The 27,275-nt window shown below is 47.0% G+C and overlaps 1 protein-coding gene across 2 annotated transcripts in view; it reads left to right on the forward strand.

The window, feature by feature from the left end:
* The window catches only part of CEP290 (centrosomal protein 290), a 1,500,249-nt gene that overhangs the window by 87,786 nt on the left and 1,385,188 nt on the right, over positions 1-27,275 (forward strand). For both annotated transcript variants that reach the window (XM_078678872.1, XM_078678869.1), the window contains exon 4: positions 12,658-12,727. In XM_078678872.1, the coding sequence (XP_078534998.1) occupies positions 12,658-12,727 (70 nt within the window). The remainder of the gene's footprint in view (positions 1-12,657; positions 12,728-27,275) is intronic.

Raw genomic sequence — 27,275 nt, forward strand, 5'->3', positions numbered from 1 at the left:
TATGTAATGTGTGTATAAAAAAAAACATAAACTACGTTTAAAAAAAAATGAGCCCTGGTATAATCAAGAGGGGCTATATCAGAGGTCTTATATAATGACATTGCTGCCATAATTTGTCACCGCACTAAATGGCACCAAAGGGACAAGTGGATTTTATTACTGGCAAAGTAGATTTATGAAGCTACCTGCCCCGTGGACAAGTATATAGATGATTAAATCCCACACCCCTGCACTGGAGAATTGCTAACTCTGTATGTCTGTTATCAAGGTATGACTGGTCACACTGATCCGTTATGCCCGGCTCTGTTTAAAGATCTAGCTGCGCACGGTATCTCGCCAGTCTGTACACTGATTAACACGTCACTTACATCTGGCGTAGTTCCACTGAAGTGGAAACAGGCCGTGGTTAGGCCTATTCTCAAGAAGCCTAACTTGGATGGCAGTAAGCCCGAGAACTACCGCCCAATTTCACTTCTCCCGTGGCCTGCTAAAGTTGCAGAGGCGCATGTCAACTCTGTCCTCTCGGACCATCTACTTCAGGCTGATATCCTAGACATGACGCAGAATGGATTTCGTGCTGGGCATAGCACGGAGACGGCTCTACTGTATATGGTGGAGCATTTACGCTCCGTGCTTGATGCGGGTCAAACGGCGGCGCTGGTGCTATTAGATCTGAGCGCCGCCTTTGACACCGTATCCCACCCTATCCTTCTGCGTCGTCTGGAGGAAGCTGGCGTAGCTGGCCTTGCTCTCCAGTGGTTCCGTTCCTTCCTTGCCAACCGTTCCTTCAGTGTGGCCGTCCCGCCTTATCAGTCCAAACTCCATCCTTTGGAGCTGGGGGTACCGCAAGGCTCCTCGCTGAGCCCTACGTTATTTAATCTATACGTAAGAACGCTGGCTGAGGTTGTCAGGCAGTGGGGTATGACCATGGTGTCATACGCCGATGACACCCAGCTAGCGGTCACGATCAGCGGGGATGCCGACGTGGATGCCCCCAGATTCCAACAAGGACTTCGGGCGGTCGCCGGCTGGATGACGTCCAACTGTCTCCAGCTGAACGCTAGTAAGACCGAGGTCATGATCTTTGGCAAACAAACGGAACTCTGGGGAGATAGATGGTGGCCATCGGACTTAGGTCTTACACCTACCCCAGTCTCTGAGCTCAAAAACCTTGGGGTCTGGTTGGATCCATCCCTCGCCTTCGTCTGCCACACCAAACGCACGGCGGCCTGTTGCTTTGGCATCCTGCGTGGACTCCGTCCCGTGCTTAAATTCTTTGATGCCACCACCAGGCAACTCGTGATTCAAGCTACAATTATCTCCAGGCTGGATTACGCTAGCTCCCTTCTGGTGGGCTTGAATCAGGCGGAAATTGGGCGCCTTCAGCGTATTCAGAATGCCGCAGCGAGTGCGGTGGTGGGATTGCCCAGATTTTGTTCCACTACTAACACCCTGCGCTCGCTGCATTGGCTTCCGGTGGCACAGTGGATCCGGTTTAAGGTCCTCTGTGTTGCCTATAAAATCCTTAAGGGATCACCGGCTACGATCCTTTCCAAACTCTTGGCTCGCTATGTTCCTGCTCGGTCCCTAAGATCTTCGGACCTAGAATTAGCTGTTGTCCCCCGTTTTAAACGCAGCAGGGCTGGCGGACGTTCTTTTCAAGTCCGCGCTGCAGTGCTTTGGAATTCCCTGCCCCCGGCGATCCGTGCTCTCAGGGACTTGCTCTCCTTTCGCCGTGCTGTTAAAACCTTTTTGTTTACTTAGTACTTTGGTTCTCTGGCTTTGTGCTTTTTAGTTGTGTTATGCTGCTGCCTTGTCGGGCGCCGGGACGCTCCTTCGCTGGAGCATCTGTGCGCTTAATAAATGCGCATAACATAACATAACATAACACTGAGACAAGATGAAAGATAATTTACAACATCTCAAAGCACAATACAAAAAACGAGCATACCAAATTACATCGGAGGGTAAACTTACATCAAATACAACCATAAGATGCGCTCTTGATGCAGCTTATGCAGCAGCTAGGGAAATATATACCAGCCTTATGCTAAGAAGACATTCATGGCTAAGGTTATCTGGTTTTAAGCCAGAAGTGCAACAAAATATTATTGGTCTTCCTTTTGATGGTGAACACCTTTTTGGTCCACAAGCGGACACTTTACTAGAAAACAATTCAATGAGACTGCAAAATCAATGGGCGCACTACAAACACAGCTCTACATATCACGGAGTATCTAAAACCACCTCCACAGCTATATCCACCCCATTTAACAAAAGTGAAACTCAAACAAGTACCCAAGGAGGATATTATAGAGGATCTTACAGAGGGAATAATCGCATGTTCGACGTAGAGGAGGTTTTAACAAAAACACTTCCTCTCCTACAAACAACCAGTGACCCAACTACTATTCCCCGGATCATATACCACCTGTGGGGGAAGACTACAACCGTTCTTTCTACAATGGGTAAACATCACATCAGATCAATGGGTGTTGGATGTCATCCAAAATAGTTATTGTCTGGAGCTAACGTCAACTCCTCCAAATATACCACCTCATTTTCACAAATTGTCTACACAATGTCAAAAACTGTTAAAAGAAGAAAATCAAGCTCTAATAAAAAAGGAGCAATAGAATATGTGCCAATACAACAACAGGGAAAGGGGTTTTACTTCCTTTAGTTTCTAATTCGCAAAAAAAGACAGAAATCTAAGACCCATGTTAGATCACAGACTTCTAAACCGGCATATCTTATCAGAAAATGTTCATATGGTCACTCTTCAGAATATAATCCCACTTCTCCAAAATGGAGATTTCATGATAGCACTGGATCTAAAGGATGCAAATTTCCATATTCCAATTCATCCAGCACACAGGCAATTTCTCAGATTTCCCTTCCATTGACAGCACTTTCAGTTCAAAGTGCTACTGTTCGGGGTGACCACAGCCCCCAGAATATTTACCAAACGCCTGGCAGTAGTACAAGCCCAATTAAGGAGACAAAATATACACGTATTTCCACATCTAGATGATTGGCTTATCAAAAGTAACACAAATCATACATGTTTGCAGAGCACTTGGACATCAATCAATTTACTGCACAAACTAGGTTTTACAGTAAATTCAGTAAAATCACACCTACAACCACTACAAATGCAACCTTACTTGGTAGCAATCCTAAATTGTCAAACAGGAGTAGCTTACCCAAATGCAGCCAGAATTCAGACTTTTACAAATCTGGTGCCACTATTTCAGCCTCAAAAACAAATATCTGTGAGTACAGTTGCACATCTCCTAGGAACTGTGGCCTCATGCATAGCCATAGTACCTCATGCCAGACTAAATATGCCTCCTCTACAACAACGCCTGGCGCAACAATGGTGTCAAGCAGAAGGTCATTTAGACAATCTAGTGTTGACAGGCCGTCAAATTTGCCAATCTCTTCAAAGGTGGAACTCTAACAAATTAGTACAGGGATGGCCTTTTATAGACCCAATTCCGCAATCAACCATTAAAATGGACGCATCAATGATAGGTTGGGGAGCGTATTTACAGGACATAACTGTGCAAGGGCACTGGACACAGTCTCTTCTGCACATCAATCAAGTAGAGCTCTTAGCAGTTCATCTGGCGATGAATTCATTCCTTACTCACTTAAAGGGCACAGTCATTTTGATCAAAACATACAACATGACAACCATGTATTATCTGCAAAAGCAAGGAGTGACAAAATGTTCACAATTGTCTCTGTTAGCACAAAAGATCTGGAAGGTTGCTCTGCAGCACAACATTCAGTTGCTCGCAGAGTACATATCAGGAGTAGACAATCACTTGGTGGATCTTCTCAGCAGAACATTCCAACAGGTCCACGAGTGGGTAATAAAGGAACAAGTCCGAAACCCATTCTTCAATCAGTGGTGACAACTGGACATAAATCTATTTGCAACACCACAAAACGCAAAATGCCAAAACTTCGCCTCCAGATTCCATCATCCACAATCCAGGGGCAATGCACTATGGATCAATTGGTCATTGATATTTGATTATGCTTGTCCACCTCTCCCCCTGCTTCCATTTGTCATTCGCACACTGAAACAGAGATACCTCACACTGATGCTAATCGCTCCAACATGGGCCAGACAACCATGGTACGCAACAATTTTGGAGATGTCGATAGTACCACATCAAATATTACCCAACAGACAAGATCTTCTCACACAGAACAAAGGAGCAATACTGCATCTAAATCTCAGATCCCTCAATCTTGCGATTTGACTCCTAAAGTCTTAGAATTTGGATATCTAAACTTAACAAAATAATCTATGGATATCCTAAAAGAGGGAAGAAGATCCACAACAAGAGCATGCTATGCAGCAAAGTGGAAACGTTTTGTCTATCACTAGCATTCAAAAGTCATTAATTCTATACCTGCATCACCACAAAACAGTATAGGTTACATGCTTCACTTACAAAATGCAGGTTCGGCGTTCTCTTCTATTTAAAATACATAAAAACAACCCTAGCTGAATATCTTCAGAATAGAGAACAAACTTCTTTATTTCGAATTCCTGGAATTAAAAGCCTTTTTAAAAGGACTTGGAAGAGTTATTTCCCATCGAGCACCACCTACGCCAATGTAGAATTTACGTATTGTACTAACTAGGTTAATGGGTCCACCATTTGAACTATTACGTACATGCCAATTGCAGTTTCTATCATGGAAACTTGCTTTTCTATTTGCAGTTACCTCACTCAGAAGTATAGGAGAAATTCAAGCATTGACTTTAGAAGAACCATTCTTTCAAGTACATAACGATAAAGTGGTTTTAAGAACTAACCCTAAATTCTTACCTAAAGTAATATTGCATTTTCACATGGCACAATCCATAGAGTTACCTGTATTCTTCCCTTAACCAGAATCAGTAGCTGAAAGAGCGTTACATACATTATATCTCGAAAGAGCATTATTGTTCTATATAGATCGAATACAGTCTTTTCGTAAAACACAACTGTTTGTTTCATTTTCAAAACCACATACGGGTAAAGCAACTTCTAAATCAGGTATTGCACGTTGGATAGTTAAATGTATCCAAACATGTTATGCTAATGCTAAGGGAACACTACCTATTCCACTACGAGCCCATTCTACACGCAAAAAAGGGGCTTCAATGGCATTTATAGGAAATATTCCCATAGCTGACATATGTAAAGCAGCTATATGGACTACTCCACATACATTTACAAAACATTATTGTGTAGATGTTATTGCAAGACAATAAGCAAATGTTGGTCAAGCAGTATTACACACTTTACTTCAAACAAATGCACCAAGCACAAGTTTATCACAGCTTTCAGGGAGAACTGCTTTTTAGTCTATGCTAAGCATGGGTATCTCCAGCCACACATGCCATCAAACAGTGAATGTTACTTACCCAGTAAGCATCTCTTTGTGGCATGTAGTGCTGTAGCTTCACATGTGCCCACCCTCCTCCCCGGTGACTTTGCTCTTTGCATTTATATACATGTTCGAGGCATGTGGGCTGCTGAATTCATATCTATAGCATAGATCGCCGCCTAGTGTTGGGTCCGGATGATTGCACATTGTTGTCCTGGAAGAGTCTTCGAAGTATCACGAGATAGGTGGCTCCTCCCCTGGACTATAGTGCGCATGGGCATCGACTCCATCCTCAGATTGTTTTTTTCCGCCATTGGGTTCGGATGTCATTTCGTTATCTCCAGTTCGGAATCAACTTAAACTTTTCGAGGCCAAAAGGCCTTTTTTTCTATCTGTCGGTATTGTTTGCGTTCGGTGCCCCGGTTCGATTCCGACTCAGTTCCCGAGTTGGATTTCCAAGGAGTCGAGTTACTCTTCGGTGATCGGGGCCCAGTCGACGCAGCAAGACCCTCGACAACACGACATGGAACAGAGCCCGTTCAAGAAGTGTCCCGTGTGTGGATCGAAGTACCCACACATCGACGTCCACCCGGTGTGCAACAAGTGCCTGTCGCCGGACCACAATGAAGCCAGCTGTATGGCTTGTTCGAAGTTTCGTTCAACGAAAACTCTTCGGCTTCGGCGCGTGGCGCGCATGGCGGCCCGGTAGTCGGCCCCAGCACCGGTGGACATCTTCGACGATGAAGAAGCGGACGAACAAGAGGTTCAACTGCAGATTTCACCTCCAACGGTGGACATCGAATGCGAATATGACGCGGATGTCGAAGGCCTCGATGTAGAAGGAGTCGTCGACAAGGTAGGAGACGACTATGAGGCCTATGGGGCCATGGAAGATAGCTCAGAGGAACAGCTATGCCCCGTTCGAACATTTACAAAGGCTCAGGTCGAGGGATCGCCACGCGGCCTTACCCAAGACCTTATACCAGCATCCACGGCCCCGCCTTCTGGCCCGGCTACGGACACCTCGGCGGAGCCGCCATTGTCGACAACGAAACCGAAACTGAAACCATCGGTGTCGACAACAACTAAAATGGCCGAAGCACCATTGAAACCGAAGACGTCTGTTTCCCCATCGACGCAGTCATCTTCCGAAATGTCGAAGCGGTCGACGCCGAAAACAGCTGTCGACCCGGTCAAGGTGCCGAAAGTGGTCAAGGTCGCCGAGCCGAAGCCAAAGAAGGCCGCCGACTCGGAGCCGAGAAAGAACGTCGAGCCCAAGCCCAAGAAGGCCACTGAGCCGACATCAGCCAAGGGCGTCGAGCCGAAGACCGGAACCCCGACGCCAGTGGTCAAGGCCGCCGATCCGAAGCCGTCGCCGTCCGCGGCCAAGGACAAGAGTCGTGGCGCCCCTACGGAGGATGCTCCGACGCCTCGCTCTGAGAAGCAGAAGTCATCGATGCTCATGTCTTCCCCTGGGGGTGGACAAAAGTCGTCTGTCGGGTCGACGAAACCGTCCGCTTCCTTTACGAAGCAGGTCTCGGACTCCCTGAAGCGAATTAGGGACAAGGCTTCAACGTCGGTTCCGAAGACACCCTCCGCACCGACGCCCGTTGTCTCGACGCCAAAGACTTCGACGCCGATCCTCTTCACGCTGCCGCCGAAGGTGGCGCCAAAGGCCTTCGCACCCCGCTCGGTGCCCAAGGACTCTGTGGTATCGAAGCCGACTCACCCGGCTGGGAGTTTGCTGCCTCAACAACACTTGCTGGAGGAGCAAAGAGAGCATTTCATCGATGCCCACACCGGGAAGCTTACGCTTCACAAGAGGAAGGTCACGGCGAAACAACCTTTGGAGTCGTATACCATTCCTCTGAAGCGCAAAAGGCCTGCTCCAGATTCCATGGTCTTGGTCGAACCAATTGTTCCACAGTCTCAAAGGATTGCGACACCCTCACCCACCTATTCTGATGGGGAGGATGCTGGAGAGCAAGACGAGGAATATAGTTTCCCAGCCAACACAGAGCCTGATGAGCAACAGGACTCCTGGATAGGGGCAGGTGACCAAGGGGATCAGCACACCATCCAAGACCCTCAGGTGTACAATGTTAAAACCTCTCCCACAGAGGATTCGGCGGCATTTAATGCCTTAATTGAAAGGGCAGCCAAGAACCACGATGTAGAGCTCCATGCTGACCCTGTGGATGTGGACTTCCTTTTTGACACTTTCTCCGCTGCTGAAAAGACTGTCAAGACTCTTCCTATGCTAAAGGGGGGTCCTGAAACATGCTGCTGACATCTTTAAGGAGCCCACACGGTCAAGGGTGGTCAACCCTAGAATCGAGAAGAAATACAGAGCGGCACCTGGCGATCCCACCTATATCAAGGGCCAGCTGCCGTTGGATTCTTTGGTGGTTTCTAATGCCCGCAAAAGGGCGAATTCGCAGACCACCGGTGAAGCTCCTCCCCCAGACAAAGAATCGAAAGTGCTGGAGGCATCAGGGAAGAGAGTAGCAGCTCAAGCTGCCAATATCTGGCGTATATCAAACACGCAGGCGTTCTTGGCATGTTACGACAGGGCACACTATGACACACTAGAGACCCTATTGCAACATCTACCAGACCAATATAAAGAGGCACGGGAGATGCTTATCCAGGAAGGGAAGCTCATCACAAACGCTTCCATTAAGTGCGCCCTAGACGTTGCGGACACTGCGGCCAGAGCAATTAATACCAGTGTAATGCTCAGACGGCAAGCATGGCTCAGAATCTCAGGTTTTAAACCAGAAATCCAAACTACCATCCTTAACCAGCCAGTAAACCCTGACAGGTTATTTGGTCCAGAGGTGGATACCACCCTGGAAAAAATAAAGAAAGATACCGAGACTGCCAAATCCATTGGAGCTCTCCAGTCCCAACAGTTTCGAGGGAACACTTTTCGTCGCTCAGGCAATCGAGGTGTTAACAGGGGCCAAATGTCACAGCAGACACAGTTCAATAAAGGTGGGGCGCAATCCTCGTACACCAAGCAAAGTAGAGGAGGATACCGGGGCAACAGCGCCAAGGGCAGAGGCAGAGGCAACAACAACTCCTGTTCCTTTGCCACCAACAAGCAGTGACTCCCTGTCACTGCCCCCCGACCATCAAACACCTGTCGGGGGGAGACTCCAGCAGTTCCTGCCAGTCTGGAACTCCATCACCACAGACAGGTGGGTCAGGAAACTTATCCAGTTCGGCTATTGTTTGGAGCTAACATCCACTCCACCCAACATACCACCAAAGCACCGTCCTATGTCAGCAGAGCATTTGCACTTATTGCAGCAGGAGGTTCTTGTCATGCTGCAAAAAGGCGCAATAGAGCTCGTGCCAGTGGAGGAAGAAGGCACAGGGGTGTATTCCCTGTACTTCTTAATCCCAAAGAAGGACGGGTCCCTCAGACCTATTCTGGACCCGAGGCCCCTAAACCAGTACATTCTCTCAGAACACTTCCACATGCTTACACTGCAGCAGGTTCTTCCATTGCTCAATCAGGGAGACTTCCTCGCAACCTTGGATCTCAAGGATGCCTACTTTCACATCCCACTCCATCCATCCCACAGGAAATACCTCAGGTTCACCATTCAGAATCGGCATTACCAATTCAAGGTCCTTCCCTTCGGGGTGACCACAGCCCCCAGAGTGTTCACGAAATGTCTGGCGACAGTGGCGGCGCACCTCAGGAGACAAAACATCCATGTCTATCCTTATCTGGACGACTGGCTGGTTCAGGGAAAATCAGCCCAGCAGTGCGCCGCCGACATGTCCCACACCATTCATCTCCTTCACGGTCTGGGCTTCTCATTAAACTATCCGAAGTCTCACCTTCAGCCGGCACATGTGCGGCAGTACCTGGGTGCGACCATAGATACTCTGGCAGCCACGGCTCAGCCAAATTCAGTGAGGATCGACAACATCCAGTCGCTGATACAAAAGTTCAGACCGCAACACTCACTTCCAGCGAGTGTTCATGCAGTTGATAGGCATGATGGCCTCCTGCATCTTCATAGGCCCGCATGCAAGGTTACATATGCGTCCGCTCCAAGAATGCTTGGCACATCAGTGGACTCAGGCTCAGGGACAGTTGAAAGACCTAGTGTTGGTGACCGGTCGGGCGTACAACTCTCTGCATTGGTGGAATCCACACAACCTTTGCAAGGGCCTACCGTTCCAAGAGCCTGTGCCACAGATTGTCGTGACGACGGACGCATCTCTCCAGGGATGGGGAGCTCATGTACTCCACTACACGGTGCAGGGACTATGGTCGACACAGCAAAGGAAGATGCACATCAACTACTTGGAACTGATGGCAATCTTCATGGCACTGAAGTCCTTCAAAGTACATCTGTGCAACAAGGTCGTGTTGATCCGGACGGACAACATGACGGCAATATACTATATCCAGAAGCAGGGAGGTACACACTCTCCACAGCTGTCTCACCTGGCTCAGAGCATGTGGAAGTGGGCCATTCAGAGGAACATCTTCCTCATGGCGGAACACCTCCCGGGCAAGGACAATCAGATGGCGGATCTGCTCAGCAGGTACAGCCACCAGATGCACGAGTGGGAGTTACACCCATCAGTACTCCGCCCGTACTTCCAGCAGTGGGGTCATCCAGAGATAGACCTGTTTGCCACAAGGGAAAACGCAAAATGCCAAAGCTTTGCCGCTAGGTTCCCTCACCCACAGTCGCAGGGCAATGCGATATGGATGAACTGGTCAGGCAGATTTGCGTACGCTTTTCCCCCAGCACCTCTCATACCGCTGGTGGCAAGAAAGCTAAAGCAACACTCGATGACACTCATCCTGGTTGCTCCAACGTGGGCACGCCAACCATGGTACACCACGTTTCTAGAACTCTCAGTGGTACCGCATCAAAGGCTGCGCCTCACACCCAGGCTCTTGACGCAGAACCATGGCGACATTCAGCACCCAGATCCGCAACAGCTCAACCTGGCGATCTGGCTCCTGAGGTCTTAGAATTTGGCTACCTTGACTTGCCTCCTGAATGCATGGACATCATCCGGGAGGCAAGAAAGCCCACTACCAGAGCTTGCTATGCGGCGAAATGGAAGCGGTTTGTCATTTACTGTACAGAACACAACATCAACCCGCTAGATGCATCCATTCCTAATATCATCTGCTATTTGTTACATCTTTACAAATGCAATCTAGCATATGCTTCCATTCGGATACACTTATCCGCCATAGCGGCTTATCTCCAAAACAGGCAGCACCTCTCTGTTTTCAGGGTGCCTGCCATTAAAGCCTTCCTAGAAGGGCTGAAGCGGGTCATCCCTCCCAGGACCCCGCCAGCTCCTGTGTGAACCTCAACGTGGTCCTCACCAGGTTGATGGGCCCACCTTTTGAGCCTCTCCATTCCTGTGAGATTCAATTTTTAACATGGAATGTGGCTTTTCTCATTGCCATTACCTCTCTACGACGTGTTAGTGAGCTACAGGCGCTCACTGTACAAGAGCTATTTATTCAAATTCATTCCAACAGGGTGGTGCTGCGCACTAACCCTAAATTCCTTCCTAAGGTGGTTTCGCAGTTTCATGTTAATCAAACCATCGAACTGCCCGCATTCTTTCAGAACCCTGAAACAGTAGCAGAAAGGATGCCCCACACTCTTGATGTCAAAAGAGCATTGATGTACTACATCGATAGGACAAAAGACTTTAGAAAGACACAACAGCTCTTTGTTGCCTTCTCAGCCCAGCACAAAGGCAACCCCATTTCCAAAACAGGTATAGCCAGGTGGATCGTTAAGTGTATTCAGATTTGCTATCACAAGGCTAAGCGCACTTTAACGTCCCTCCCAGAGCCCACTCCACCCGCAAGTTGGGGGCCTCTATGGCTTTCCTTGGTAATATCCCTTTGGAAGATATTTGTAGAGCAGCCACATGGTCTACACCACATACCTTTACCAAACATTACTGTGTAGACGTGCACTCCAAGCAGCAGGCAGCTGTAGGGCAGGCTGTTCTTAAAACACTATTTCAGACTTCTGCAGCTGGCACAGGCGGCCGCCGTTAATGGAGGGACTGCTATGTATTCTATGCTATAGATATGAATTCAGCAGCCCACATGCCTCGAACTGAATATTCTACTTACTAGTATGCATCTGTTCTTGGCATGTAGGGCTGCTGACATTCATATCGCCCGCCCTCCTCCCCGGCGCCTGTAGCGGCTGCAGACTTTTCTTGCATTTACTCTTCAGCATGGCCATCGCTTACACTATTACACTCCATCTTTGCCACAATGGCTAAAAACAATCTGAGGATGGAGTGGATGCCCATGCGCACTGTAGTCCAGGGGAGGAGCCACCTATCTCGTGATACTTCGAAGACTCTTCCAGGACAACAATGTGCAATCATCCGGACCCAACACTAGGCGGCGATCTATGCTATAGATATGAATGTCAGCAGCCCTACATGCCAAGAACAGATGCATACTTGTAAGTAGCATATTCAATATCATACATTCACTACATGGTCATCTCTACTTCATACTCTATCCTTTCACTCCATCCTCGCCCGCCAAACAGAAAACAATCTAACAATGAAGTTGATGACCATGCGCAATGCAAGTAAGAGGAGGAGTCACTATAACTCGTGACTCGAAGAACTTCTTCCAAGAAAAACAACTTGCACACTTCTGAGCCCAACACTAGATTGCATACTTATGTAAGCATGTAAATCTACACCACTACGTGCCACAAACGGATGCTTACTGGATAAGTAACATTCACCTTATCGCATCAGGAGCATCTGGACTAGGAACTGCTAAAGCCTTCCAAACTCCTGTTAGATTTTAGTGCAGAGTTTACCTCAGTGCAGACCTCAGTCATGAGTTCGACGTTATGGATGATTTGAGTGCAAAATTGATTGAACAGCAGGGTGTCCAGCCTAAACCGTAAGCCCTCCATTGCTGCTGCTTATAATGATACAGATCCTGCAGCCTAAGGACCAGCCCCAGTTATTAACCTGCCTGGGAAATTCTCACAAGATGAGGAATCTGCTTTTAAATAGAGTAGCCACCAGAAAGAGCATTAACAAAGTTAAGTAACTTGTTTATTTAGTAGATATTATTTAGCAAATATTGCTATTTTTTTTTGCAGTTCAAATATTTGGTCCACGTAGAAATGAGAAATACTTCTTAGCCAGGCATCTTACATGCCTCTTCGATTATGATAATTTTATTTAAGTCTTTTAAATTTGTTTCAGATGAAAGCCCAAGAAGTAGAACTTGCTTTGGAAGAAGTTGAAAAAGCTGGAGCGGAGCAAGCCAAAATAGGTAAGAAGTTTGTGTGTGGGTCTAGTATTTGGCTGCATTCCAGGAGATTGTACGTTTTTGTTTCTGGAAAAATTACTATGTTGGCAATTAGTCTGTGTGATTTGGAAGCGAAACTGAATCCGTCTCGGTGTTCACTGCTTTAAACGTGTGTATGTTTGTGTAAATTGTAGGTTTACACAGTGTTTCAGTCGGTGATGTACAAGTAGAATTTGTTTTTAATTATGTATAGGTAAGCAGTGTTTTATTCGCGCTATTCCCTTTTTGTTAATAAACTGGATTTGCAGAACAGTAGAGGCAACCTCTTCTCAAAAACAAGCTTGTTAGCACTCTAGATTATATTATTGGTAAATATCTGTAACGTAGATGGTCTGGTATTAAATAACTTTATATTGTAGGGCTTCTGTGTTCGGTCCTCAATGCCTAACTCACTTTTTATTCTTTGAATATCCTGATTATGTCCAACATAAGTGAATCTTGATTGCATCTGGTCCCCCCTACATGAATTGTGCGTAAAATTATTTCTCTTTTGGTTCCCGGCTGCATGGATTCTATGGCAGGACCGGAGGCGAGGATTATGCTGAATCTTTCTTTATTTCCATAACTCAGCACTTCAACTTTGCACAAAAAACTACAAGTCCCAACATTGTTGTAGTTCATAATGCACTCTCAGCCTTCCAATCAGAGGTGCTCCTGGTCCATGAGGTTGTGCTGCTGCCTACAAACTTCCTCTTTCCTTCCTGCTCGGCATGACAGTTGAGTTCCATTTTGCTCTGCTCTTCGGGCCGGGTATCGTTCGGTAATTAAATGTGTGTATATATATATATATATATATATATCACCGAGTGATTGTTCACTGAATATTTGCACTGTAAGGGGGGCGCCCGCCCGTTGTATAACGTAGTGCGGCGCCTCTCCCTTTCATTGCGTGTTTTGCTGATAATATTGAGTTAACGTAATCTAATTGTATTTTCCTTTTTTTTTCGGTGAGCTTTGCCTACATGGTTTATTGCCGGTTTCTTTGCAGGCCCGCCGCCCCTCAGAAGGTGCGGTGTGACGCTGAGGTGTCAGGGGGCGCACGTCCGCGTCTCGATCCTGGGCTAGGCGCGGCGGGATCAAAGAGCCCCGATCGTTCCCCGCGTCTACACGGCCTTCTTCTTCTCGCGCGCTGGAAGCCACTACGCCTGCTTAGGCAGGTCAGTATCTACATACCTGCAGTCTCTCCTACGCCCGCATTGCGGGACGGTATGTTGGTTAGTTAGTCCGGTGCACCCTGAGTGTGGGAATTAGCGTGGTGAACATTGCTTACAGAGAGACTCTTGTGGCAGGCCCAGCCGCTTGATACCCTTCTAAAAGATCAGGGTGAGTCGCCCCTGCGGGTTCCGACCCAGCACACACTTAGTGTGTCTAATCTAGTGCCTTTTCACGCCAAAACGCTTGCGCCACTGCCAGGTAGCTATCTACTAGCGCTCGAAGCGTTGGTATTGCTCTTTCTCCCTCCAGGGCTTGGTTCCTGTATTTTGCCTAAATGGAGGACTACACAGAGCAAGAAACCCTCCGGGTCAACCCTCTAGATGACAAATTCTGTGATGCTGTGGATGCATCTATCCACCAAGCAGTTAACGCGACCATGGGGCCTTTTGAACAGCGTATAATGCAGTATGCATTTGCTTTTGGGGCGCAGTCGATTCAGGCCCCTTTGAACGCCTAAAAAAGGTGTTTTTGGCTAGATCTAGTGAGGATTCCCCCCCCCCCTCCTGTAGCTCCGGACCTCCCCCCTTTGCCGGTCGACGACGAGGATTCCTTGGAGGAGTCAGGGGACGAAGTCGGCCCCTCCAGACCTTGGCATCCCGCAGAGCCCTTAGCACGGAGACGCAAGACAGCGAAGAACAATTGGATATGCTGGTCCCTGAAGACCTTGTCCATCCCCGGAATGGACTCCCTCTTCTAAAGTTTCTACCTTTGTGGCTGGAAGCTTGCCTTAAGGGCAAGGTAGCCTTGACCCCGGAGGTGGACCCTAGAATGACCATCTTCCTACAAAAGTATATCCGCGATCCCAAAAAAGGGATGTACTGCTCCTGGCGGGCTTGCCAGGTCAAGCTGCTGGATATAGCAGGCCCCCTAACTAAAGTCCTGGAGCTTGCGGAAGAGGCTAAAGCCTCTGGTACCCCTCTCTACGCATACAGAATCTCTAGCTGGGCTCAATGCTCTATAGTCTTCCTAGGCAATGCAAATTGCTCCCTCTCTACAGAGAGGAGATGCTCCTTCCTCATCAAAGTGGATCCGAAGTTGGGCGACCTCACCTCTTCGGAGGCTAGGGCTATAGCGCAGGGCAGTTTGTTCGGAGAGCCCTTTATAAAGGAATTGACCAGATTCGTGACCATCTTTACTTCGCTTGATAAGGCGCAGTCGTCAATCAAGCGGGTCTTTAACCCTAAGGTTTTCGTGGGGGACGACCGTGGCAGGGGGCGCTCGATCAGCCGATTCTACATACAAGGCCCTCAACGAGGCAACGGCAGTAAGCAGCAAGAAGCAGGACGACAGGAATTCTTCCAATCTCGATGAGGTTCCAGGGACCACGGCGGAAGAGGAACAGGCCTAGAGGCAACATGCCTAACTCCGGTGAGACTCCCTTCTCTTTCCCCTTGCATGGTGGACGGAAGGTTGGCATATTTCGTAGACAACTGGAGGGCTATTACTTAAGACGCCTGGGTATTGCAAACTGTCCAAGGGTTCCATATAGAATTTTACAGATCCCTAGTTTAAGATGTGCGTCTTTGTCCACTGGTTTTTGCAGAGGATCAGGCCTCCCTCATAGACCAAGAGGTGACCGATTTGTTGCAAAACGAGCGGTGCTCCCCACACCTCCACCCCAGAGGTTTCCTGAGCAACATTTTTTTAGTTGACAAGACGGATGGAGGGCAGCGTCCGGTAATCAATTTGAAGGAGTTCAACCAATGGTTGATATACCGACATTTCAAGATGGAGGGCATCCATCTGTTATGAGACCTCCTCCAACCAGACGATTGGATGGTCCGCCTCGACTTGAAGGACGCATACTTGGTGATTCCTATCTTTCCTCCCCACTGTCGCTTCCTGCAGTTTATATGGAAAGACCGAGTGTTTGAATTCGTTTTCCTCCCTTTCGGTCTGTCGTTGGCCCCTTGGTGCTTTACCAAGGTGCTAAAGCCGTTGATAGAAACGCTACGGGCCAGAGGGTTTTGCCTCATTATTTACTTGGACAACCTTCTACTCCTAGAACAATGTCCAATCGAGCTCTCCCAGCAGTTGCAAGTCACAGTAGACCTTCTCCTGAGTCGGGGGTTTATCATCAACACCAAGAAGTCAAACCTGACCCCGTCCAAGCAGCTAACTTTTGAAGGGTTTGTAGTGGATTCTATATCCCGTACTCTGAGCCTTCCAGCACGCAAGATCTCGAAGATCGCAGAGAGCTTCGTCTGATGCTTGCACCCCAGTCCACCTCGCTCCGCCAAGTGGCGCATCTAGTGTGCTTATTGAGCTCCTCTATTCAAGCGATCTTCCCGGGCCCGCTCCATTACACAGCGTTGTTACGCCTGAAAGCTTCCCATCTTCACAGAGGCCTCCAGTATTCGTATCAAGTTCCATTGACCGACGAAGTACGCATGGAGATGACATGGTGGCTCAACCACCTGGAGGCTTGGTATGGGAGAGCCATTTTCGGCTCCGAACCAGACTTGGAAATCGAGTCCGATGCCAGCAAGTCGGGCTCGTGGGCTCGCTGCTGGGCCTCCTTTACAGGAGGAAAGTGGTCCGTAGACGAAGAACGGCTCCACATCAACTGCTTAGAATTGATGGCGGGGTCCTTCGCAATACAATGCTGGACAAAGGACAGAGCAGATGCAGTGTGCTCCTAAAGATGGACAACGTATTGGCCGTCCGATACATAAATCACTTAGGGAGAACGAAATCCAAAGCATTGGCGGACCCAGCCAAGGATTTTTGGACTTTCTGTCTGTCCACAACATCTCAGTGATGGCGGAATACCTCCGGAGGGAGTCCAATGTCATGGCTGATTGGTGCTCCAGGAGTTGGTCAGACATGAGCCGCTGGCAGCTACATCCTCCTACGTTTCAGCGCCTTCGCGACTGCTGTGGTCCCTTTTCAGTGGACCTCTTTGCGTCCCGGTTAGACCACCAACTTCTGCGCTTCTTCAGCTGGAAGATCCCCTCGTGACAGCGACGGATGCTTTCCTTCAGGATTGGTCCAAAGACGAGGGGTATGCTTTCCCCCTGTTTGCCATGATATTGCGGCTGATGACCCAGGTCAGACGGCAAAAAGCGAGGTTAGTCTTAATCACCCCTTATTGGAGGTCTCAAGTGTGGTTTCCAGTTCTTCTGGAACTTTCTAGGGATTCTCCAATCCTTCTAATCCCGATCCCTTTCTCCTGAAAGATCCTCAGGGCAATCCCGATCCTCTAGTCCTTGAGGGAATGGTGGATTTCGGGCATCGTTGGAAAATCTCTGGCCTTTCGGCAAAGGCTCAACCAATGTTGGGAGCAGCCTGGGCGGACAGTACTAGCAAACGCTACAAATCGGCTTGGTCCAGGTAGGTTAGTTGGTGTGTTAAGGGCGGTGACGATCCATTGGAGTGCGGAGTGGTGACCATCATGAATTTCTTAGCCTCACTGGCCACGCAGGGCTTGGCATACCGCACGGTCAACTCTTACAGATCGTCGATTTCAGCTGGGCACCTTCCGGGTGGAAGGAAACCCGGTTGGTGAACATCCCCTTATATGCAAACTGTTGCGCGTTATCCGTCTTTCACTTCCTCCGGAGCCAAAACACTCCGCTTTGTGGGATGTTAAAAAAGCTCTTCACTTGTTTGTCATGGCAACCTAATAAATACCTCTCCCGCAACGGGCTTTCCGCTAAGTTAGCGCTGCTTCTCTGTTTGGTATCTTGTCGACGTGATTCGGACGTTAGAGCATTGGACATTTCTAGCCGTGTCTTTACTCCAGAAGGAGTTACGTTTCATATAACGCGCAGGACTTAGTCTGATTCCAGGGTTATATCCTACCCAGCTTTCGACAAGGCCTCTAAATTGGACGTAGTTCGATGCCTCAAAGAATATGAGAATATGACAGAATAGTCTCGCCCACTGGGCAAGCGCCAGCTACTCATTTCCATAAGGAAGCCTTTCAAAGTTGTTTCCCCACAATTGCTCGTTGGACAGATGGGTGATGCAAAATGCTGGAATTAACGGACATTCTTAAAGCCGCAGATTGGTCTTCCGACTCGGTGATTAAAAGGTTTTATTTTAAACCAGTCATAAGTATGGCGTCTTTGGTGGTGGATAAGCTTTGAACGAGCATAATCCTGGCCTCCGGTCCTGCCATAGAATGAAAAATGTCCTAGTAACCATGACAGAAAGTTTCAATTCTATTAAGGATGCGGAGGCTAGGATTATTCCCGCCATGGCTAAAAAAGAGACATGAACCCACCCATATGGAGGTATTGACATCAATCTGCCTTGGATATGGTTGTGCCCTCGACGTATGGGATAGGTATAGTTCTTTGACATCTCTATGTTGACTTTTATATCCAATGATTTAGATATGTGCTATGTACCTGGTATGCTTCGCACAGTTCGAGGAATGGTTTCATTGGTTTCATTTGGATTCTCCTAGGGCCTGAAGGTTCCAAAACGGACTAGACTTCTTTGGTGTCCGGCTGGACGCAGTCAAGAAAGAGGAAGGTTATAGGCAGCAGCACAACCTCATGGACCAGGAGCGCCTCTGATTGGAAGGCTAAGAGTGCATTATGAACTGCAACAATGTTGGGACTTGTAGTTTTTTTGTGGAAAGTTGAAGTGCTGAGTTATGGAAATAAAGAAAGATTGAGCATAATTCTCGCCCCGCGTCCTTGATAGAATTGAAACTTTCCGTCATGGTTACTAGGACATTTTTCATTGTGTAGAAAATGATTTCTCTTTTGGAACTCTCTTTTCAATGCCCACTAAACCGGCCAGGTATTTTATACTCTTATTAGCCACCACCTACCTTTGAATCTTTTTCAGTTGTAAGTGTTTGAGCATCTTGATATGTTGCTGTTTTTTTCTCTTTCTGTCTGTGAAGAAATTCTCCTGAAAAACACCAGAAGGGCCATTCCCTGTGAACAGTAAATACTGGACATTCCCTGTATTTAGTAGACCCAGGGTCAACTGTACAGGGGGCACTCCTTGTGAGCAAACAATACAGGGCAGACACAGACCATGCTCTGTATACACTAGGCACAATGTAGATTTGCCACAGTGCATGGCCAAAGACCTTAGCTAGTGCTCTGTACATACCTGGGCATGGCAAAAGGTAATGTCCTCCAATCAGGGTGTGCCATTTGTGCTCTATATATTCTGTATACCTGCTACACCTAGGACTTGCCAAATGTTAGTTATCATGTCTGCTGTACATACAGGGGTTATAACCTTGCACCGCGGACTAGGCCCCGTATGTACCATGCACAGATCACGGTCAATTGCACTGCCCTCTGCACAGTACATATAGGGCATATATTGCAGGCAATGCCATTCATGGACTTGACTGTCTATGAACTGTGTATGCCCCAAATTGGACTGAGCAGTTTACAGTAGCTTCAGTGTACAATTGTTAACCAGAACATACATTCATAGAAGCCTTGACCAAAATGGGCATTGCCGTATAGCCTGAATGTACTAAACTGAAGACGGGACATTCAGTTACATCATAGAACCCTAGAAAAAACAAGAACAGGTAAATCACGTGAGTGAGTGCTAAATACACAACTTGTTGCAAGATGTGTTCAGCTGTTTTTATAACACGATGATGTGAGTTTCTCTTAAAAAAGCACCTCAACTGATGTACTTCAGTTCTTTAAACACTTTTACTTTGTGTGAAAGCTGGTTATAAACATGGCTCACATTGCAAATGTATTAATATACACACACAACTGTATAGCTTTTCTTTAACTAAATATGCATTGATCTAGATGTTTGTGTACATATATGTTCCTTGAAAAATAAAGTTTAGTGACATTTTAATCAAGTGTTCATCAATTATACTGTAATACGCTATGTTTAACTTGCACCTCTTTCATTCACAGCTTATGACCTCGCAATTACATCACTGATTACATGTTAATTGACATCACTGATGGCCTCATACCTGATGTATATACTTTTTGGTGTTATCATTGATATCATCAGTCATGTAATCAGTTATATTTGCGGTCATAAGTGTGGCGGGGGTGCAAGTTATATTCAGCTCATTAAACTATAGTTGGTGAATTTCAGTTTTTTTTTGTTCTTTAAATGCTAGTCTTTACTTAATTTAAACATCTAATATATATGTGTGTATATGTATATGTGTGTGTGTGTGTATCTATCTATATATTTATATATATATATATCCATATTATTAACTTTCTTCACCCTCCACCGCACGTCCCGGGTATATATTTTAAGAACAGAGAGCAAGCTTCTTCCTGTCTAGTGATGCGGGCGTCAGCGATGTCCTGCTCCTCCGTCCAATATCTTGCTCAAAATTTCCAGCACATAAGTAGAAAATAGCAACACCATTTTCCAAAGGAACAAATTCTTTATTGCTAAGAACAATTACACATTTTAGCTTCCTCCATAGTCCAGTTCAAGGGATTCACGGTGCACAATAATAGAAATAGACAATATTCTTCTGAATGCACATCAAAATAAATACATGAATTACAAAAAGGGCTAGACATCCCATGTATATCTAAAAAGACACCAATATTTACATAGTGTTGTCTAAAAAGACACCAATATTTACATAGTGTTGTCTATTTCACCGTCATTGATTTGAGGGTGGCATTTGACATGGTCCCGAGAGAGGAGTTGAAATGAGTTCTTGAATCCTACGGACTGCCAGATGACCTGCTGTTGATGCTAAGACTCATACACACTGACACATATGCCAGAGTAAGGTGGAATCAGAGGGGGAACCTTACGATCCAGATCCCTATAAAGTGTGGTGTTAGACAGGGCTACGTGCTAAAGAATGGTGATGGATTAAACCCAGATCAGTTGACTGGGGGGAGTGCTTGTATTGTCAACGCTCCGTCCATCATTTCCTTTGGTTTTTCTCCCTCTCTGTTTAGCCTCTACTTTAATGGTGCAGTAGATAATCTAGCACAAAGCAATCATGATTCACCCAAACAAGTGGTCTACCTTTCACAATCTTCATGTTTGAGTATGATACCCTCCTTATTTCAAGAATCACGATGGGTCTGCAAGCAAAACTGGATTCCTTTGCAGCCTTTTGCGTGAGAAGAGAATTGGAAATAAATCGCTCCAAATCCTAATTTATGGCGTTAAATCCGCGCAAGTCATTTTAGAGTAAAAAGGCTATAGTAGGAGTTTTCTTAGAGCGGGTGAAGCACTTTGATTATTTATGGGTAAGGATGAAGGCTAATTTGACCTGGGCCCCCCAAATTGAAAAAAGCAAAAAAACTATTCAAATAGGCAGTTGCAAGATATTGAGTCTATTATTTCCATTCATGAGTTAGAATGTAATGAAAGTATTGTGAGAGAAGATAATGTGGGGCATTCCTTGAGTAATCTCTGCTTTGCAGTGGACATGCCCACGAGTAGCGCCTAAAGACCTGAGCCCAAATATATACCCCCACTGTCATGTATGATAACATAGAGGCATTTCACAGTGTTATACAGCATGGTTTGCTAAAGTTATATGGCTAAAAAGAAAAACACACTGGAGAATATATAACTCGCTAACAGAGGGAGGCATAACAAAATTTGGCAAGTGATCCCTCAATTATAATTAAGCCCTCAGACAAGGGCGTTAACTTTGTGGTGCTAAATATGGCTGATTACAGAGAGGATGCCCACTTGCTATGAGGTTACCTCATGGGAAACATGCAAATAATCCATACACATGTACCATGATTTATTATATTATTGGCACCAGAAAGGTCTTTTAGATATATATGAATACAGCTTTTTGAAGGAAGAACACATCAAAATACTTTGTTTGTACCTTCTACCCAAGATCCATAAACCCCAGACAACCACCAGGGAGGCCCATTGTTTCATCAAATGGTGGACTCCTAGAAAATACAGCAATAGTCTTAGATCACTTAGACCCCACGGCGACCCCCCACTCACCTGAACTAACATCAATGACGACGACACCTTCAAAATCATGAGCACCATCCACTCCGGCCACATTTTCAACAAAGCCAGCACCACCATCGCACCCCACCTCCGCAAAGCCATCAACATCTCCTTCAAGACCGCAACTTTCCCGGAGAGCTGGAAGCACGCCGAGATCAACGCCCTGCTCAAGAAACCCAAAGCAGACCTCCAAGGACCTCAAGAACTTCCGGCCCATCTCCCTGCTTGCGTTCCCGGCAAAGGTCATCGAGAAAACTGTCAACAAATAGCTGCCCTGCTACCTCGAGGAGAAAAACTTCCTGGACCCGTCCCAGTCCGCCACCGATGACATCAGGGCCCTGCTTGACAACGGCGAGACAACGGTCCTCATCCTCCTGGACCTATCAGACGCATTCGACACAGTCTGTCAATACACCCTACGCACTCGCGTCCACGACACAGGAATCCGAGGCAACGCACTGGACTGGACCACCTCCTTCCTCTCTGGCAGAACACAGTGCGTTTGCCTTCCCCCCCCCCTTCTGATCCGAAGCCACCAAGATCATCTGCGGCATACCCCAAGGATCCTCCCTCAGCCCGACGTTGTTCACCATCTACATGGCCCCGCTTGCCCACGTCGCCAGACTGCACACCTCAACATCATCTCTTACGCCGGCGACACATAACTGATCCTCTCGCTCACTAAGGACCCTCTCACAGCCAAAACCAACCTCCACGAAGGAATGAAAGCCGTCGCCGAATGGATGAAGATCAGCCGCCTAAAGCTGAACTCGGACACGACGGTGGTACTCATCCTCTGCTCCACTCCCTCTGCCTGGGACAACTCCTGGTGGCCGACCGCCCTGGGAGCAGCACCAACACCCACCGACCACTCACGCAACTTGGGATTCGTCCTCAATTCAACACTCTCCGTGACCAAGCAAGTCAACGCCATCTCATCCTCCTGTTTCAACACCCTCTGCAAGCTCCGAAAGGTCTACAGGTGGATCCTCGCCAATACCAGAAAAACGGTCACCCAGGCCCTCGTCAGCAGCAGACTGGACTACGGAAACACCCTCTACACGGGAGCCCTGGCCATACTGCTGAAACGACTGCAATGCATACAGAACGCCTTTGCACGCCTGATCCTCGACCTCCCTCGCCACAGCCACATCACACCCCACCTGAGAGACCTGCACTGGCTCCCCGTCAACAAGAGGATCACCTTCAAGCTCCTCACCCACGCACACAAAGAACTCAAAAACACCGGCCCAGCATACCTCACAAACGACTCACCATTACACCCCGACCCGCCAGCTCCGCTCTGCCGACCTTGCCCTCGCCACCGTCCCCCGCATCCGGAGAGCAACCACCGGCGGCAGATCATTCTCCTACCTCACCGCCAAGCCCTGGAACACCCTCCTCATCCTCCTACGGCAGACCGAAAACCTACTTCCCTTCAGGAGGCTACTCGACCTGGCTGTTGGAGCAGTAGCAGCAGCTATCCCCCCCTCCCCCCCCCCCAGCGCCTTGAGACCCTCATGGGTGAGTAGCGCGCATTACAAATGTCTTGATTGATTGATTTATTGTGACACCTTACGTGCAAGATTTACCTCATGTGCAAGGTTTGCGATCTTATTGTGTTGATGGTACTGACTTCCTCAAAAGAATTCATGATATCACAAGGGAGGAAACCTATAGTATGATTACCTTGGATGTCTGCTCCTTGTTTACGAGCATACAACAAGATAAACGGGTAGATGCATGCATGTATCACTTCAGAAGTCGACCTATGGCTTTATTTGACCATACTAATATGTTGAAACAGATGCTGACCTACTGTCTCACAAATAATATATTCTTGTTTGAGGAGACGTTGTACGGACAAAGTGGGGAACCGCAATAGCACCTGCTTTGCCCCAAGCTTGGTAAATTTATTCCTTGGCTGGTGGGAGAAGCAGGTTGTTTGGATCGAAGAAAATGAGATCAGGTATATAGATGATCTGGTTCTTATATGGGACAGGGATAACACCCTTGCTGCTGAGTTCTTTCTTAATTGGGACAAAACAATTTAACTCTTAAGTTTCATAGAGAAAATCAGCAGTACATACATTGAGTACTTGGATATTGCCCTACTTGTGAAAGAGAACAAGCTAACCACAACACTACACCTTAAAGCAGAGGTCTTCAAACTGTGGGACGTGACCCCCAGGGGGTCGTGGAGTCGTAGGAAGGGGGTCGCAGAGTCCACCGCTTCATGTGTCCCTGCAAAAAAGACAGCTGTCCTGGGAGGCTAATTGAGATCGTTATCAGCTGCTTGCATGAATGAAGGTCAAATGTGCCTTATCAGTTAATCTGCAAGTGTAAAGGATGCTTTGGAGCAGTTCTGGCTCTTTCTGAAGACAAAGATGTGTTTTTTTGAGCGGAAGTGCAAAGAGTTAAAAACTGGGCTAGGAAGTTCCTGCTTTTAATTTTACCTGCATTTACACAGCCCTTGGTGCCCCAAAAGAGGTGTTGTAGGGACAGTTATGTAAAAAAGAAAACTGCATTACATACGCTCTGGTATTATTAAAACCTACATTTTGAAAGCACCATCTTATTGTAAAACTATTCACTTGCAGCATTCTATCTTACCCTGTGTGTAATGCACGTATAAAAGATTGACTTACATATTCGCAGTGCTTTCCGTCACAGGCTGTGACTTCGTAGCACTAAAAATACACATCACTATTCTCAACTGCACCAATCAAGATTTAATTATGTGGTTGCCCCAGTATTGGAACTTTTATAGATTCCCATGCTGTGTATCATTCCCCCGTCGTCGGATTGGGAGCCTCGGTAAATAAAAAATACCATAGCAATAGCACAAAAGAGAAAAATTAGGCCTAGGCCTCCTCTCATTTTGTAGCCCATCCACCTCTTTGTGTAAAAGAGCCCAAACTTTCTGCAACAACCAATCAGCATAGCCTCACCCCATAGAACCCTCCTGAGAGAGCCTCAGAGCCTCAGATTTTTCTACCGCACGTTGTGCTAGGGAGTCTCCTCTGAGCTCAGCTCAGTTTTTTAGGTTTCGACCTGGCGAGGGGCAAAGCCCCTCCCAGATCGAAAACTATTGTCTACAGTAGGGATGTTCGGACCGCCTCTGTTTCCAATTGGCTAGCTCCATAAATGGAGACTAGCCATTGGGAGACAGAGGCTGTCAATCGCGCTTTCTCTTGAAAACGCGATTCGGGGGCGTTTCTGGTGCTTTTTTTAAGCCCCGCCCCTTTGTCCCGGGCCGCGCTGCAATTGGCTGCCGGCCCGGGACACCCCCGTGACGTCATTCCCGGGCCGCGCTGTGATTGGCTGGCCGGCCCGGGACCTGACTTGTTTACTTTGCCTCCACTTTTATTTTAAGAGCTTGTTTTCCTTTTGTTTGTAAGAAGTACCAATTTAAGTGGAAGTCCCAGCGTTCCCCTTTCCTTGCCTCAGACAGGCCTCTGTTGGAGAAGATTCGATGCTTTTGCTACTCCTACCCAACAGGAAGCAATACGTTCAGACTCGTGATTAAATCGGAAATGAAAGTTTAAAAGTGCTGCGTCGTCAGAAATGCTGTCGAGTCATTTTCCAATCGGAAAAGAAACCTACTTTCCAATAGTTCAACTGCTTTACAGTTTTCACGCAGTATTTGTTCATCTGTGTTCTCCGATTCCCTAGAGTGCATAGATTCGGCCTCTGCGCTTTCTTTTACAGCGGTTTAACAGTCCACGCTATTTGGTGTCGGTGCGAGCTGTGTTTAACTCGGCAGTTCTGGAAGACCGTTCCCTGTGCTTTTATGGAAACCAGATGCCTATATTTGCTTGAGAAAAACCCGATTGTGCAACGTGTATATTTCATTCATTAAAAAACAGTTGCGTATTATTCTCTGTGAGCTGTTAATATTCTCTGTGAGCTTTTTTTTTATTATTAAATAGAATCCAGGTTGCATAATCTTGTTTTGATAGGAAGGGGCGTTGATCGTGTTCGTCACACCCCTGTTCCCTGTCTCCCGGAGTGGGCCTCCTCTCCTCACTCGCTCCCTCCATCAGCACGGCTTCAGGGACACCGCACTTTCTAAGCGCCATTAATCATACTGTAAACCATGTTGGAGGCTGGAGCGCATAACAACTAATGGTTAAAATGTCCATTATTTACAGACAGTAATAAAACGGAGAGGAAGAGAAAGGTGAAGGCAAAGCCTACAAAGTGCATATCTGCTAAGCCTGGCTAGGTATTTTTAAGATGTGTTAAGATGGCATCATAAGTACGGCAGGAAACGAAAATATAAATAGCGGTAAGTTTAAAAACAGTGCTTTGGTGACTGATGGAACTTGGTGACAAACGGAAATTGGCGCAGGAGCTTGCATTCCTGCTGGAAGAGGTGCGCCCCGAGGGCCCTGTTGATGTCCTGGTGTATAAGTGGTGTTTGGTATTGCGTTGATTGTAAAAAAAATCTTGTACCTAATAGATACGTGTGATATTTGCGTAAAACAAGCGTGTAGTTGTGCAATATACGATATACTATTTGTCGAGTATATGTTTTGCAGGCTGCAGCATTAGAATAGGTGGTGTGTGTGCGGGACTGGTTTTCACTGTCAAGTAGTTATTTACTAGTCTATGTGAGAAATGTGTAATTGCTACTGTCCAGGGCTATGGGCGTTGTTTGTCGAATAAAGTGTGAAGTGCTGTAACTGTGAAGGGAGCTCCTATTAGTAACGTAATGAATAGAGAGGGCACATTTTACATTGCGGACGTTTCTTATGTTTGTTTTGAGGTAAGCTTGCATTTCCTATAACAGCTGTGTGTTAAGGCCTCCAATACACAGACATAGGACCTTGAGAACTTCAGGTTTTGTAACAAAACACTCGTTAACTTTTCACCACCTCCCTCGCACCCAGAGAAGCATATCTGAGATCACAGATAAACAAACATAGTCCAGAATATAAAGTTTGTACCCCTAATTAGATTACTGCCCTTTAAAATCCAGAGCAGCTGGTGGGAACTCGACACCTGGTAGCGTTTCGCGTTGTCCTCCCTATAATTAACTCTTCATCTCGCAATCGCTAAAGGCAGGTTCAGGGGCGCCCTGAGTCCACCTTCAAGCACAAAGAAGAGAGAACATTTGCTGCGTAAACAAAGTTCAAACAGCTCATGCCTGTCAAATGCCGGCAGGTTTGGATTATATTATACATATGTGTGCAGATCCAATGCCCCCGTGCACTCTGCTACTTAGATACTCTGGGGCAGATTTATGTTGGGAATGCGCCACGTTTGCGTCACGCAACTGCGGCGTAAACGTGGCGCATCCCTACGACCCACTTACAACATGACGCATCTAGGCAGATGCGTCACGTTGTAAAGCCCTGCGCCACTTGTG

Source organism: Lissotriton helveticus, chromosome 1_1 (assembly GCF_964261635.1).
Source record: "Lissotriton helveticus chromosome 1_1, aLisHel1.1, whole genome shotgun sequence".
Lineage (NCBI taxonomy): Eukaryota > Metazoa > Chordata > Amphibia > Caudata > Salamandridae > Lissotriton > Lissotriton helveticus.